At 51.8% G+C, this 15,604-nt stretch overlaps 5 protein-coding genes across 5 annotated transcripts; 3 read left to right on the forward strand and 2 right to left on the reverse strand.

The window, feature by feature from the left end:
• Window positions 1-1,419: 1,419 nt before the first annotated feature.
• Window positions 1,420-3,202, forward strand: PODANS_1_17050 (uncharacterized protein; the record flags this gene model as incomplete). The annotated part of the gene is made up of 3 exons (XM_001907118.1): window positions 1,420-1,884; window positions 1,944-2,957; window positions 3,044-3,202. 3 exons carry the CDS (start codon window positions 1,420-1,422, stop codon window positions 3,200-3,202), a joined length of 1,638 nt encoding a protein of 545 aa, XP_001907153.1.
• A 340-nt stretch (window positions 3,203-3,542) lies between these two features.
• On the reverse strand, window positions 3,543-4,639 carry PODANS_1_17060 (uncharacterized protein; the record flags this gene model as incomplete). Its single annotated transcript, XM_001907119.1, has 2 exons — window positions 3,543-4,273; window positions 4,327-4,639. The coding sequence occupies 2 exons, from the start codon at window positions 4,637-4,639 to the stop codon at window positions 3,543-3,545; spliced, it is 1,044 nt and encodes a 347-aa protein (XP_001907154.1).
• A 1,543-nt stretch (window positions 4,640-6,182) lies between these two features.
• Window positions 6,183-6,643, reverse strand: PODANS_1_17065 (uncharacterized protein; the record flags this gene model as incomplete). Its single annotated transcript, XM_001907120.1, has 2 exons — window positions 6,183-6,414; window positions 6,480-6,643. The coding sequence occupies 2 exons, from the start codon at window positions 6,641-6,643 to the stop codon at window positions 6,183-6,185; spliced, it is 396 nt and encodes a 131-aa protein (XP_001907155.1).
• A 2,757-nt stretch (window positions 6,644-9,400) lies between these two features.
• Window positions 9,401-11,075, forward strand: PODANS_1_17070 (uncharacterized protein; the record flags this gene model as incomplete). Its single annotated transcript, XM_001907121.1, has 2 exons — window positions 9,401-10,239; window positions 10,289-11,075. The coding sequence occupies 2 exons, from the start codon at window positions 9,401-9,403 to the stop codon at window positions 11,073-11,075; spliced, it is 1,626 nt and encodes a 541-aa protein (XP_001907156.1).
• A 3,694-nt stretch (window positions 11,076-14,769) lies between these two features.
• PODANS_1_17080 (uncharacterized protein) lies at window positions 14,770-15,546 on the forward strand (the record flags this gene model as incomplete). Its single annotated transcript, XM_001907122.1, has 2 exons — window positions 14,770-14,947; window positions 15,095-15,546. 2 exons carry the CDS (start codon window positions 14,770-14,772, stop codon window positions 15,544-15,546), a joined length of 630 nt encoding a protein of 209 aa, XP_001907157.1.
• Window positions 15,547-15,604: the final 58 nt, after the last annotated feature.

The raw sequence follows: 15,604 nt of genomic DNA on the forward strand, positions 1-15,604 counted from the left end.
CTTGCAGGAAAGAGAAGTTTTGATCTATTGTGATAGGCCGGGAAGTGCCGACTGGGTTTCCAGGGACACGGTTGTCGATTTTTGGTGATGATGCTGGAGGCATCTTGACGATGATTTTGGCCGGTAGGTAGACCAGAGTCAAATACCGAAAAGAATCGGTAGGACCAACTTGACGGCATCACGGATCTTACTTGAGAAAAAGACGATAGTTTGCTGAATTACCACACTATCCTCCTTCGCGGATGCATTAGCCTGCACAGAAAGGAGCCGTCTCGCTGCACCTGCAGGGGCAGGCACCCACGACATGGTTCCATACTGGGGACGCTCCGGGCAGCGGGGCATGGGCAGGTCGAACGGAGTCCCAACTGGAGTCGCGGCTCACCCCTTTTGGCCCTTTGGAATCATGGGATTATCCCTCCAAAGGGGGCCTGGTGCCTTCACAAACCCCCTCTTAGCCATCCTTGGGGTGGAATGGCCCGTCTGCTGGGTCTTTTGCCAAAAGGCGATAAAGCGTCGGCAACCTGCGTTTCTTGCTTTGACGGTAAGACTTTTTCTCTCCCGGTTATGTGCGTGAAGGACCTCTAGCATCACGGACTGCAATCCTCTCTCATTTTTCCCCCCATCCGACAAAAGAAGCATATCAAAGATACTGATCTTTGTACTTGCAAGGAGACCCCTGTCATCCCTTTTCACACACAACACACACACACACCATCACGAAGCTCAACCGCAGATATATCGGCCGATCGACTGCCTTCTGCCCTTCTGCCCTTGCTCTCCAAGCCGGACGTGATCACTTATTAGCATTGCTATATTTATTCATTTTTTCGCTGACGTTCATAACTGGAGTTTTGTATCTCGGTGTAACCACATTAATGAGACAATCCCATGCCATTTCTGCATAGTACGTTTACCAGCGAGACGGCCCCGGGTCGCCTTGTCCCACATGAGAACCTTTCTGTCGGATCCTGGCTTATACAGACTTATAGGAATTTTTGACTCCAGGTTTCACCTCGTGGTGGCTCATCGTTGAATTTTGATACTTGCGGGTATGTGACCTTTTCTTTTGTTGCTGGCGTCTGTAGGCCAACATGGATACATGCATACATATTTGGACGTGATCACTTTTGGCTGCTTATCGTCTGGGGGCCATATGATCGAGATGTGGCTTATGGTTGACTGTTTAAGAGCGAGCTACTCATCATCCTTCCGCCATTATCTCCCTTTGGATACTCATCTGATCTCACCCCCGAGCAGAAATCGCACCGGTTGGACTCGACTAACGGATCCCCCCTAATAGGACGGTTCAACTGGCGGAATTCAGTTCGGTATCCCCGGTTTTTTCGGAGGACATAAGTTGTCATTGTGTAATTCAGTTTTGCCTCTATCGACAAAGAACCACACTTGAAATCGCCCAACATGGCCAAACTCAAGCTCAGTTCCATCTTCAGCCCCAGCAGCTCCAACAATGCTGCCTCGACAAAAGAGGGAGAGACCAAAGACCTCAAAAAGTCCAACCGCCGCTCCTTCTCGGCCCTCTCTGCTTCCCTCCTCGGTACCAAGGACACGGAGACGAACGGTACTAGCGCTGCTACCTCGTCCAAGTCTGCTACCCCATCCGTGGCCCCGGGTCCGGCGGCGCCGGCCACAACGTCAGAGATGGTCGCCCTGGCCCAAAAGATCACCAGGGAGACGGAGAAGCTCGAGGCCTACATGAAAGAGCATGACCTCCCCATGCCGAGCTTTGACGCCAGTGCCCCGGCAGATTTCCCCAAGCTGCCGGATGAAATTGCCCAGAGCAGGAAGGCGATTATCTCGGCGACGAAGGAGCTGGGGCTGTTGGCTCATGGGCCGAGGGAGAGTGTGAGATGGGGGATTTGGGAGGTGTGTTTTTTTTATTCTTCGCTCCCACCACCACCTCACAATACTGACTTGTGCTCCAGTTCCTTGACACCCTCGCCCTCGCCGCCATCAACCACTATGGCATCGCCAAGCTCGTTCCCCTCGACGCCCCCATCTCCCTCGCCGACCTCCAGGCCAAAACCACGCTCGATCCCATCAACCTCGCCCGTTTGATCCGTCTCGCCATCACCAACAAGATCTTTTACGAGCCCACCCCCGGCCTCATCGCCCACACGGCCGCCTCCAGGGTCCTGGCAGAGGACTCTGACCTCCAGGCCTGGGTCGGCTTCAACGGGGAGGACATCCTCCCCGCCTCCGCCCACGTCCTCCAAGCCCTGCAAACCCACCCCGAGGCCACCTCCCTCACCCGGACCGGGTTCCAGTTTGCCTTCAACACCGTCGACAAAGAACCCATGTTTGTCACCTTTGGCAAGGACCCCGACAGAGCCAAGCGCATGGGAAAAGCGATGGTGTCGCTGACGGGCGGGGAGGGCTACGAGCCGTTTTGGTTCGTCGACGTGGAAAGAGGCGGGTATGACTTCGGTGAGATTGACGCGAGGGGGGGAACGTTGGTCGACGTGGGCGGCAGCCACGGCTTCATGTGCGTCGCCCTGGCGGAGAGGTGGAAGAACATGAAGTTTGTCGTGCAGGACCTGCAAAAGACGGTCGACAGCGCGCCGAAGCCGATCTCGTCCGACGCTCAGGTCGCCGAGCGGATCACGCTGCTGCCTCACGATTTCTTTACCGAGCAGGTGACCAAGGAGGCGGACGTCTACTTCTTCCGCTGGATCCTCCACAATTACTCGACCCCCTACGCGCTCCAGATCCTCCGCAACCTCGTCCCCGCCCTCAAGCCGGGCGCCCGCATCATTATTAATGATCACTGCCTGTTTGAGGGGTCGGGGCAGGAAGACCCCTGGGACGAAAAGGTCATGCGCCGCATGGATGTCGTGATGCTCAGTCTGCTCAACGCGCAGGAGCGTACCGAGTCCGAGTTCAGAGAGTTGTTCGCCAAGGCCGGGGAGGGGAATCAAAAGGGGGAGTTTGTTTTCAAGGTAATATTTTTTTTTAACTTTTCTCAACAATACGTCTCTTTTTGCTTATGGTGAATGTTAGCTGACAGAGTTGGGGGGAAAAATAGGGCGTCAAAAGACCAGAGGGCTGCAGAATGAGTATCATCGAGGCGGTCTGGCAGCTCAGGGAGGAGGCTCCTACTGTTGCGGCTGTCGAGGAGGTCAAGGAAGGGGAGGAGACCCCTGCTGCTGTTGAAGAGCCCAAGACTGAGGAAAAGGCTGAGTGAAAGGATGCTTTCAAGATTTGCTGAGCACGTTACTGTTTCATATGGGCCCATTTGTTTAGCGTGCAACAAGCATCATTCATAGTTACATAATTCATAGTTTGAATCATCCAAAAATGTTCTCCCCAGTTTCGTGATTGCTAAAATGAGCGTAGATTTGCCATTGCCACAAGCATGCTCTCATGATCCGTCGTCCACGACGATCGAGACATGCATCCTATACATCGCTTGCTCCATCAACTTTAAGCAACTGTCTGTGCCAGAAATAAGAAAAGACATGACTGAAACGGTATATAATACAACGATTATCCATACCTTCCATCGTCCCCCCACCCTCAGCCTATCAGTGAACGAGCTTGATGCCCATGCCCCCAACATCAGCACCGATATTCTCCCCCTTACTGCAGCATGGACCCCCAAGACGCTTCTCTCCACGCCCCCGAGCTTGTGGTGTTGTTGTCGGTGCAGCAGCAAAATCCGTTGTCGAGGTTGTTGTGCCATCCACTGGGGGCTCATCCTGGTGTTTTATTGGCGCGGACTGTTCCTCCTCAATCGGTAGTTCCGGACCGTCAGCATGACACCCTTTGTGATTGCAGCACGTCTTTCCCGTCATTGTCTGCGGCTGCTGGCGCAAAGGCTCCGATGAAGGTCTTTGTCTCTGCTCGGAAGATTGCTTCCCCTTCCCAGCACCGACTGGCCGTGGAGGCGGGGGCGTGCTCGTGCCACGAACCGGACGTGGGCTGGCAGGGAGTCCAGGACGTGTAACGATCAACCGAGGCACCGTCAGTCCTGCATTTCCTGGGGGGCTTCCGTTCACTCCATGACCACTGTTTTCTGTGGCCAAGTTGGTTGCTGGAGCCCTCGTGCCGTTGAGAAGCTTGCTGACTGCCCGGTCGAGGATGAGGTGGTGAAGCGCAAAGATGTGAGTCGTGATGGTGTTGTCATTGCGTTCGGCCTGGGCTTTGTGGTGTTCGAATCTGTGTTTGTCTATAAGCTCCCACCTCAGTTTTCTCCACATGCGAGTTTCGCCGTCATCGTCAAGGCCGGCAAGGGAGCATCTTTGAAGGATCTTTTCTGTGTCGAAATCAGTATGCTGTTCATGTTAAGAGACAAACGATTCGTCATACCACAATGCTCAATATCAGCCCGGGCCTTTTGTATGATGAGGTCAATCCGCTGCTTGCTCTCAGGCTGAGACGATAGCAGGTGGTTGTGTTGCTCCCAGAGCCCCCTAAGCTCTCCCAAATGGTTGGAGTAAGAGTTCACGGTGGCGATACACCGTTGCAAGTCCGACTGTTCCAGCTCCGCCGAGGTCTCAGACGGAGACAACAGGGACCTACTCTTCGTCTTCACATGGCGATGGACGCTGGACACCAGCCGGCGCAACTTTCCAGTGTTGCGGGCAGGTTGGTTCGCGGACGACGACGGCGGCAGCTCCATTGTCTGACGAGAAATCCAAAAAGGGGATGGTCCCAAATTTTGTGTCGTCCACTGAAGATCTGAAAGTTGGTGTGATCAAGGAGGCATGACGGCAAGAAAGAAAAGTTCCCACGTGTGTGAGACGGGAGAAGGTAAGGTAAACAGAGACAGGATTGGAAACAACCAAGACACGAGGCCTTAGCCCGTGCCGAATAGTGTTTTATGGCGAGATTTTTTTCCCACTCATGACGCACTGGAGATCTGTGGGACGGTCGGGTACGAGTCGGCCGTCGTGAAAAGGGGGGGAATGGTTCGAGTATGCAACTTGTTTTCGTCGGACTGGTTGCCGTAATACCGTCCATATAAAGCTGTCTCTTTTCACTGGACTTGTGCTGGCGCGCGGCATGACCAACAACAAACAAGACCCTCGAGCGAGTTCGGAAAGGGTGGATGGGGGGAGGGAGCGGGCGGTTGACAGCAAGCATCCGAAACAGTGAGGGGAGCATATCATGTCGTGCGACGACATAGATGGATTTGTTGAGTGTTTAATACTCTTGGTTTCTTAGAGGAAGAAATATACCTTATTAAAGGAAAAGGGTAACATCGCAAAACGATCCGCGCAGTTCTGTAGTGGCAAAAATGACATTCGACTGAGCCTCAGGATCTCGGTGTGGTCCAAGTTGAAAGCGATGTGTTTTTCCGTGTCCAACGGAAATGAAACCTCAAGGTCCCGTTTTGTGCAAGGTCAAATTGCCAGCAGGAGTTGGCGGCTGTCAAAACTAGGACCATAGAGCAGATGAAGACGGGAGGCTCGACTGACGTGGCCGTGGGTAATGAGGTCATGCCTTTCAATCAGGTGGATTGTTTGTGTGCCACGGTTTGTGCTAAATAATGATTCTCATAGCTGTTGACGGGCAACTGTTTGCTCAGTCAAGATGTTGAGTACGCGTTACTAAGATGCACTTGGGACTCGAGAATAACAGGCTGAATCAAGGGTGTCAAGCCATCAACTTCAAGCAAATTATTTGAACTTCTCGTCAGTTCTGACCAGTATTTGTGACATCAGGGTGTGTGTACCTCAGGGGCAAGTGGGACTTCCCCAATGTAAACAAACAGCCAACATCGAGCTGCTCCCTCCACATTGCTCCCACGGTATATGTACCAGTTCCTCGCACCTTTCATCACCGAACGAGATTCCCAACTCGGCTCTTGCCAAATGACTTAGCAGTATTGGGAGTCGCGGCACGGACTTGGATAAGGACCAAGGAGGACCAAAGAGGACCAAAGAGTACCAAGGGGCGTCCGTTCGAGTCAAAGTAAAACCTGTGGTTTTCGTAGCCGAGTACCTCCCATTAGGGACTGCGCTACTTGGTGAGCTTTTTGCACTTTCTACTACCTTTGTAGGTACGGTTCCACCTACGGCTTTTCTTCTTCGATTGCTTTTATTTTCTAGTAAAGGTCATCATAGAGTGCCTTCTGCTTCTTTTTCTTTTAATCTTCCTCCTTTACTCGTACCGCCTGCGGACAGTGAATTGTCTGACGAGAGTTCGTCGTCTTGCCCAATCTATTGGATAGACCAATTGGCCGACTTGCCGCCACAGGTCACTGTTCCCTGTCCGCCAACACGCAAAACACCGTCGAGAGTCGCCTGATACTTTGAGATCGCCAACTTGACAATCTCAGCCGCATCCTGGTTGCCAAAGGTAATCTCGTTGCCATCGCCATTGACCCGAACTTGGAGGTGGCAGCTAGCAGATGCAGCAAGCTGCACCTGACCGTCAGAGGCCTTGTAAGTACTATTTCGGCGTTAGCTGGACCGTTGTCAAGGTGGTGTCTGGGGGCTGGAAGGACTTGCATGGACCATTCTTGGCTCTCGCCGGTGGCTTGGATGGCGTAGCAGTCCATCTCGGTGGGTGAGTTCCAGAGAGTCTCTCTCACATCGGCTGTGTAGCTCTGGCAGTTCTTGATGGCTTCGGCGACGGTGAAGAGACCGATGAAGGCGATGGCAAATTTGGCGAGCTGCATGGTAGCGGTTGGTGAGAGTTAGAATGCGAGGAACAAGCTGAACTGAGATTGACTGATGGTGAAAGCTGGATACTGACAGCCAGATATTCAGAACTGCTGATGAGGGAGGTATAAGTACCACCAGCATCAAAAAGCAAGCGGCATCTCGAACCCACCTTCTCCTCCTGTTGATGGAGTTATGGCCACCGGCGGTTTGATGAGCCGCTATGTATCCATACCGGTCGACAGACAAGGTTATAATTCTTCACCGGTTTGACGGCGGTAAGTAAACATGACGAAATTCCTCGGTCTCTTGATGTTTTCGGCCGACACACAAAGAGGTGTTCTTCTCCACACACCAGCTGATAGTTGAGAACTGGCGGAAACCATGACACCAATGATGCTCGAGGTCTTCTGAAGTCAAGAGGCTTCAAGCCTGAGAGAGAGCGCGTTTTCTCGCGGCTCAAGCTCAAGACGCAGCCAAACAGTTAGCTGGCCGCAGCTGCCATAGAGGAGTGGTCGACGGAGGACCTGGAGGAGCAGGAACAATTGTCCTGTCGCTCGTTCCTGCTCCAGCGGTTCATGTTGTCTTTGACAAGTTAATCCCACGCCGTTAATTGCTTCCAGAAACTTCCTCAGTATCTGTCCAAGAACCACCTGTCGAGTTCCAGATCGAAAGCGCAAAACACAACGACACACCTTCCCCTCTTAAATCAGACATCCGCCTGATCTTCGAGACACCAACTCCTACCTCGATCGTTCTGATGAAGCTGAACTGCCAACGTGCCACCGTGTCCCCAGCCCAGGGCCCCGTTGTCTCTGGTCTTGACACCGATTCCGCTCCCGCACCTCACTGCGAGCAATCTATTCGTTATCTCCCGGGGATGACAAAGAGTCTTCTGGCGCAATGCAATACGCATGTCTTGGTGCGGGAGGAGGCAAAAGGAAGACCGATGGCCGCCACCGTGGGAGACAACATATAGATATCAGAGACAGCATCACCCTCCTATCACCGTCCCAGGCATTGGATCGCGCCGTTTCATAACACAGCATCAGATCCTGCTGCACCCACAGATGCCGCAATCCACCAGTACCTTCCCCCAAGGCCAACCGTGGGCAACGGCACTGCAACGCGCATGGTTCTATCTGTATCACCACGCGGGAAGACCGGACGGACGCGGTCCCATATCCAGAATCCTCCCCGCAGTTTCCCTAAACCAGAAGGGGACACCTGAGACCAGATCACCTCAGATAGATACGAGTGATCATACTGGTCATACATGACACAAAGTCAGATGAGCATACGGAAGGGAGGCCATCGAGATTTCCCTCGCCCTGTTTCACCTGATTCCACCAGCTCTCGAAGAACAAGAAGAGCAAGGCATAGTCCCCAAGATCTAGTGAATCAGGCCTCTCTGATGGAGTTCAGCCACGCGCCCTGTACCCTGAAACCACCACTTCCCAGTGACTCTCATATGCAGCTGCCCTCTCAGCGTTCTGGTTTGCGTATGGTATCCTGGTCCAGAAAGAGCATCTTGTATGCGCGTGACACTTGGCACAACCAACCCGTCATTGCTCACTGTATCATTGTCACACCCTAGAGAAACATGCGGTCTCGGCAGAGTCAGACTCAAATCCGAGGAGTTCACTCCTCAAGGGGAGATTCTAGTCGGTCTTGCCCGGGATGCTGTTGCTCAAGTGGCACCATGTAGGCAGCACAGGGCCTGAAAGCACGTCAAAAAACGGCCTCAAGCCATCCGCAGTTGTTTCCGGCATTGTTGCTGTCGCGGGCGAGAGTGAGAAGCGAGACACTGCAAGTCAAGGCGGATATTCTCGATGTCTCTTGATCGCTGCAACAAGTACAAACCTGTCTCATATCTCCGCTCGCAAAAGCCTGGCCCCGGCGGCCCGGTCTGGTCAAGTGGTCAGACAAGTCATCAGCCAAGTGGTCCAGAGCGCACGTTAAGGATGAGGAAGCTCTTACTTAAGGTAACCAGGAGGAGTATCGAGGTTTTTGGGAGGCCGATCCCCTCTTTCCCAGGTGGGTTTTCTCTGCAACCAAGCAGTTTTCGTCTTGAGCTGCTGCTTCAGACTCCATCTTGACTGAGAGGGAGGGCAAGTACGACTGCCCCAGTGAACCGAACCAGGAGACCGGGTCCTGTCATCCGCTTGGCTCCATTACATTGAAGCAGACTTGAACTACCAGTCCAACCAACTTTGTACTCCTGGCTTTTCATTTCTGCGTTTGCGCAACGGCCTTACTGTTGCCGAGGTCTTTTGATTTTTGGGTATCTCGAAGTTTTGGGGAAAAACAAGACATTATACTGGCTCGCCTGGACCGTTTACGGGACGGTGAGGCCACGACGACAACACCAACAACAAACACCAACACCGCATAGGCGGTCTTTTTTGGTCGAGTCATTGTCACCAACACCAGCAAAGTCGCCTTTCCATAGTCCAAGATCACGAAGGACACCAATGACAACAACAACAACAACAACACCGCCGCCAACAATGACACTCTCTTACCCCAACCCATCCCTGTCCTCGATGGATGGCGAGGACCACCCCCGGGCATCACCCGCTTCGATATCCTCCTCGATGACAGTAACCAACACCGCCGAACAACTAGAATTTGAAGAGGAGAAGCTATCAGAGCCACCTTCAAAGAGACCAGTCATGCGTCAGGTCCTCTTAACTCTCGTGTATGTTTCCCCATCTTCAACCCCTTGCCATTTCCACTTCCTCTAAACCCGCCTCAGAATCTGCCTAGGCCTAATGTTCTCCTGCCTCGACACCTCAATCGTCTCAACCTCTCTCTACAGAATAGCAGGCGATTTCCAAAACACGCGAGACATCTCCTGGATCATCCTCTCGTATCTCCTGACGTACATGTCCTTTGCCGTGGGGTTCTCCAAGCTATCCGACATTTACGGCCGCAAAGCAATTATGCTGGCGGCATGGCTGTTGTTTACTCTCGGGTCGATCTGGTGCGGTTGGGCGGGTTCAATGACGCAGTTGATTGCGGGGAGGGCGGTTCAGGGAGTGGGAGGGTCGGGGCTGTACTCACTGGCGCAGGTTTGTCTTGTTGAGCAAGGACCGGCGAGGCCGGAGGTGGTGGGGGGGTTGGTGGGGATCACGTTGAGCGTGAGTTTTGTGCTTGGGCCGGTGATGGGAGGGGGGATAAGTGATGGGTGGTGGTGGAGGGGGGTTTTTTGGGTCAATATACCGGTTGGGGTCTTGGCCATGGTGGGAATCTTGACTCTGTGGCCGTGGGAGAGGATGGCGTTTGGGAGGAGGGAGGAGGAGTATCAACACCAGGGGGCCAAGATGGGGGGGTTCTGGCACAAGATCGCCAGGGTGGACTTTATTGGGAACACGCTGTTGGCGCTGGCGTCGATATTGCTGGTATTTGCGCTGCAGGAGGCGGGGAGGTATGTCTGGCGGTGGGATAGCCCGGTCATAATATGGTCGTTGGCTATTTCGGTGGTGAGTTTTGTGTTGTTTGGAGTGTGGGAGTGGTATTTGTATCGAGGGGGAGAAAGCGGGAAGGTGAGGATTGAGGGGATATTTCCGGTTGGGTTGGTCAAGGGGAGGGTTTATGCTTGTGTTTTGGTGTAAGTTTGTCTTTTTCCCCCTGTCTGAACTTGGTACTGATGTGAACAGCAACACGTTACTATCCGGGTTCGTCTACATCGCCCTCGTGATTAACATCCCCGAGAGGCTTCAGGTTGCATATTTTGACTCTCCGCTCTGGGCGGGGGTTCATTTGTTGCCTATGCTTGGATGTTGCGCCTTTGGAAGTTTTCTTGGGGGGTTAGTTTCCAAGAAAAGGGACCTCACCTCTCATACATTAATCATCGGCAGCTTAGTCCAAGTTCTTGGACTGGGACTAACAGTCGGGTTTGACTCCCGCGCTGGAAACAAACTTCCCCTAGGGCAATTATTGGGGTTTACGGCTGTGTATGGACTAGGAGTTGGCCTGTCTTTTGCCAGCGCTACCATCATCGCTGCTGTGGAGGCAAGAAACGAGGATTTGGCTGCTGCGCAGGGGGCCGTGGCGCAGGCGAGGGTGTTTGGAGGCGCGCTGGGGTTGGCGGTAGGGGGGATATTGATGAATCAACGCCTTAAGGGGGAGTTGAGCGGGGTGCTGAAGGGGAAGGGGTTGGAGGAGGTGCATAAGAGTTTGTATGGGATTTTGAGGCTGGGGGTCGATGATAGGAACAGGGTGGTGGAGGTTTATGTGGGCGGTTTTGGGAAGATGATGTGGGTGTTTTTGGGGGTGGCGGTTGTATCAGCTGTTGTTGCTTGTGGGACTTGGAGAGGGAAGGGAGGAGAGAAGACGGTGGTGGAGGTTATGGAAGGGCATCAGGTTGGCATTGGAGGTGGTGGGAGGAAAGAGAGAGAGATGGAATTGGAGAGTGCGAGCAGTGTCAAAAGTTTGATGGGGTGATTCTGGGGGGGGGAGAGGTTTCTTGATGTTGAAGAGGTTTTCTGCGAAATACCCTGTCTTTTGTTTGTTGAGGGGGGTTGACTGGGTGAAGCGAGATGTTTTGTTTACGTTTAACAGGCGTTTTCATTTGGCGGTGTGGGGTTGTTAGTTGGTATAGGTGTTTGAACCTTTTATGTATATCACCACGTTTTTGGAGGGGTTATATCTTTCTTTTTCTGTTGGGGGGCCATCTTTCTATTCTTTGGGGGTAGGTTAACTTTAGGTTTGGCTTTTTTGGACGTTTTATTCTTCTGACAGAGTTTTGTTGAAGTTGGGGAAGAGAGCTTTTGTTTATTAACGGGTATGTTAGTGGATATGATATTAAGTTGTGTCATTGTCTTGTCAAATTACCTTGAGAGTCAGGGCTCTAAATGCTGCTGCTGTTCTTGTTGTTGTTGTTGCTGTTGCCTGGGGTGATGCCCCTTTTTTGTATTTTCAAGATCTGCGGTTACGTGAGTTTTCTTGACTGTCTTTAGATAGCCGTAGGCGGGGGTACTAGATCAGGGTGACTGAGAGAGCAACAAAATCCAGAGAATGATGAGGGTGAACGGCTGTGGGAAGCTTTGCAACAATGAAAAAGAGGAGGTGTTGAGACATGTGGGAGCATGCTGTGCAACGTTGTCAGCCGGGCACTCTACTCACGTTTCTCCATCAAGTGAGTGTGTGTGTGAGGGAGAGAGAGAGACGCTTGTTGTTCGACCATGACTGGTGGTGTCTCATATCGAGATGAAGTGAAGGTGAATCTGATGGGTGGGATCTGCGTGGTGGAAAGCTGCCTGTGTGTGTGTGTGTGTGTTGCGTTCTGTGTATTGTGCTGTGCGACGCCGCACCTCTTGGTGTATCTGTTTACCACTTGTTGAGTAGGTAGCTGACTCGTGGACCAAAGAATCAAAAAAGGGGAGGGTGACAGAGAGGTGGGTAGCCCCCCGAAATCACCTTGACTACCTTTCCCAATATACCTACAGTTCAGAACCTGGTTGGGTATCCAACGGTGCACAATTGAGCCCCGTGTCGTGTGTCAACTACATATGTGATTGACAGTAGCTGTGTTCATATGTTGTACCTGACAGAGTGAGTGAGCGGTGCTCAGTGTATCAGCCGGTACAACCCCTCGGATTGGACAGAGCCATGTAGGTAGTTCTTGTTCTTGCGTTGTTTTTGGCTATTTACAAACATTTTGTGGGCCCTGCCTCGCTAAGGTATTTCCGCTGTCTTTTTCCTACTACCAAGTCCCCTAAAAATGCAACGCCAAGGTAGTGATATGTTGTTCAGCACATGATGGGTATTTGTATTGTTAACCATTGCCTCATGTCTCACCTCGACGTCGATTCCTTTCCTCCAACTGCTAGGGGGACAGGAGAAAGTTCGGTTCATCACTATAATTAAGGTGATGGCCGTCCTGGATAACTTCCCAGATCACCCTGGTCTCTTCTCCCGCGGATTTGTAGACCATGGGGATACACTCTATTGAAAATTGTGATTAGGTGCTGTAAAGTGCGGGAGGTGGACAAGAGAGAGGGGACAGACTGACCAAGTTCGTGAATAATGCCGCGGTGAACATGGCGATAGATCCTGGGCTTCAAACTATGCTGATACCCAGGATCGAAGGAGAGAACAACTGACGGGGAGTATACCAGTGGCGGACGATAGGGTTGCACTGGGGGCGCTTGTCCTGCAGACGCTGCTGGACAATTTGATGGAGGGTGATATTGAGGTACCACTAGAGCTTGTTGGCCCGTAGCTACCGTCGTCTGTACTGTGTATCCTTCTGGGATCGGTTGTCGATTTGTGTGTCCGTATTGCGATACGTGAACAGGCTGCCATGGAGGTGGGGGTTCCCGGGGGGACTGTTGCCGCGGTTTTGGTGCCCGAGGTGCCAAAGGAATGGGTTGCTCCAAGCGTCCCATTGTTGCGGCACTATCTGGGTAATCGTGTCCCTCCGGTGACTTTGGGGGAGTATCTCTCATATCAACATCTTGGCTTTGTGACGTGCGTCCCGTCGCATCAGGCATAGGTTCGTTATACTGCTGTTGTGGTGGCGCGGCCAATGGTGGCTTTTGGTATCAAAATGGTTTCCAGTTAGTGACTACGCCGGTCAAACAATGTCGAGTCAACACACCTCGGTGGGCTCTAAAGGCTTTGATGGATAGACATCGTTGGGGTCCATCTTGCCGTCGAGCATTTTGGGGTAAACAGATAGTATAGATGTGTGGTCAAGCGAGAGTCAATCCGTCTTCGTTTGGTTGCTCGGAACGGCGTGCAAACGGACGAACCAGGCAGGACAGATTGCGATTAGGGCTGGCAATTCGCATCTCTTTGTGGTTTCTGGGGAAGAAAGCTTAACTTGTCGACGCCCGTCTCCGATGCAGGAGCGGTCTTCCAGGTTGTGCAGTCCTGCCAGAAAGACGGCGTTGCCTGGCACGTCGTGATGGCTGATGAAAGAGAGTCGGTGGTTTGTGGCGTCCAAGGGGATTTAAAGAAGTCACTGGACGGACCTCTCAGGTTGTTGTTCGACGCTTGAAGATAGCATTGAGACTTGCAATACAGTTTAATCGGTTGAGAGTCCTAAGTTGTCTGGCCGCCCAATAGAAGCACTCGTCTGTTACATCTTGCTCAACGGTCTGTTCCATCCCTTGACAGCCGTCAAAGTTGGAAGATGAAGTCGCTAGCTCATCACCTACAGGAGCGCCATCCCACGCCATGCCCGTCACAGACCAATTCCGATCCCTAAATGCCTGACGAGGTTAATACCAGATCTTACAGGTCACATCTATAACGGGCGATAAAGCAAGTTCTCCAAAGTAAATTCTAGAGAGTTAACATTAGAAAAAAAGGCCGTATCTACCACCTTAACACCTACCCAAGCCACAATTAGGCACTCACAGATAAGTCAACTGCTAAAGCTAAGTAAGCTCACTATCCACCAAGGCCAATATATTACTTACAAATAGCTTTATTTTATTGACATTACTGCGGTATACTACATTACATATAGTACTATTCCTACTATATTTTTTATTGTTGTAATAATATTTATATATAATTATATATATAAAAATATTTTACAATTAAAAAAATTAAAGTATATAGTAAAAATATATGAGTAATTATGGTTATAAGATATTAGTAGTATATATATGGTATATAGTTAAATCTACGAAAATGCAGTTGAAAAGCTATTATCTCTACTTATATAATGGCGGGTAGGTAGTAAGTGTACTGTAAACTTGGAAATCAACTCTCTGGATTTTTATTTGGGAGAACTTGCCTTATCGTCCGTTATACACATCCATCCCATCCGGTGTCTTACACCTACAACCCGAGTAGATCTGGCTGGTCTGGCTTCAGACAGACCGTGATCAAGACACCTACCTTGTTGTATTGAGAACCACCTCAATTGAGAACACCAAAATAATCATGAAGCAACAAACTAACAGGGCAATTCATAATGTGACCATCAAATTAACGGAGGGGGGGCAAGGTCTACGCCGCAACATGATGTCCAATTTTCTTGGCATCAACCAACACCCAACAGCTCCAACCTCCAACATTATCGCGTGGTCCATCATCGACAAACAGATTAAAACCGCCCGAGTTTCTCTCTGGTTCTTGCATTGAGACATCTCCAACTAGACATCATCGCTCTAGTCAAACAATGGCTCCGTTTTCCCTCCCCGCCGACACGGCCTTCCCCGCCGACAAAGCCGCCATCCTCCCCGCGCCTCTCCCAACCCCGTCTCACGGCGCCGGCGGCAGCTTCTCAATCGCGTGCTCGACCCGCATCAACGCGCCCCCGTCAAAATGTCTTGATATCGTCCGCAGCCCGGCAGACTGTATGTCTCAATTATTCAACTTTTACAACACTCGACTGTGACGTCATGTTCTTCATTGCGAACCATCTCTTGTATTTCATGATCACAGCTTGCCTCACCTCACCATTTATTTCACTTATTCTCAATCACGTACTAACGTCTCCCCAGACCCCTCCTGGAACCCCTTCTGCCGCCTCGTCGAAATCGACTCCCAACCCTCTTCCACCACCTCCTCCCCAGACCAATTTCACCTCGGCACAGTCTTCACCTTCGACGTGCACTTCAACACCTCACCCGACTCCAAGCCATCCACCAAGTCTCAGGAGCGCGTCTCAATTTTGGAGGACATCGTCGACCCCACCAGCAAGAAGGTAATCGGGCACAGGATCGGCTGGATCCAGATCGGTCCGCAGCCCGACTGGATGCTCAAATGTGAGAGAATCCAGGAGTTTATCGAAGTTGAGGGGGCAGATGGAAAAGTGACGACAGAGTACAGAAACTGGGAGACGTTCTACGGGCTTTTGGCGGTTGTGGTCAAGTTGGCTGCGGGAGAGGGGGTCAGGAAGGGGTTTGAGGGGTGGATGGGGGGGTTGAAGAGGAAGGCGGAAGGGGGGAACTGAAAGAGCACCTTTGAGCCAGGGGCAGGGCAGGGTCAGGCCGGGCCTAACTCCTATATGC

The sequence above is a fragment of the Podospora anserina genome, chromosome 1, assembly GCF_000226545.1.
Source record: "Podospora anserina S mat+ genomic DNA chromosome 1, supercontig 4".
Classification (NCBI taxonomy): domain Eukaryota; kingdom Fungi; phylum Ascomycota; class Sordariomycetes; order Sordariales; family Podosporaceae; genus Podospora; species Podospora anserina.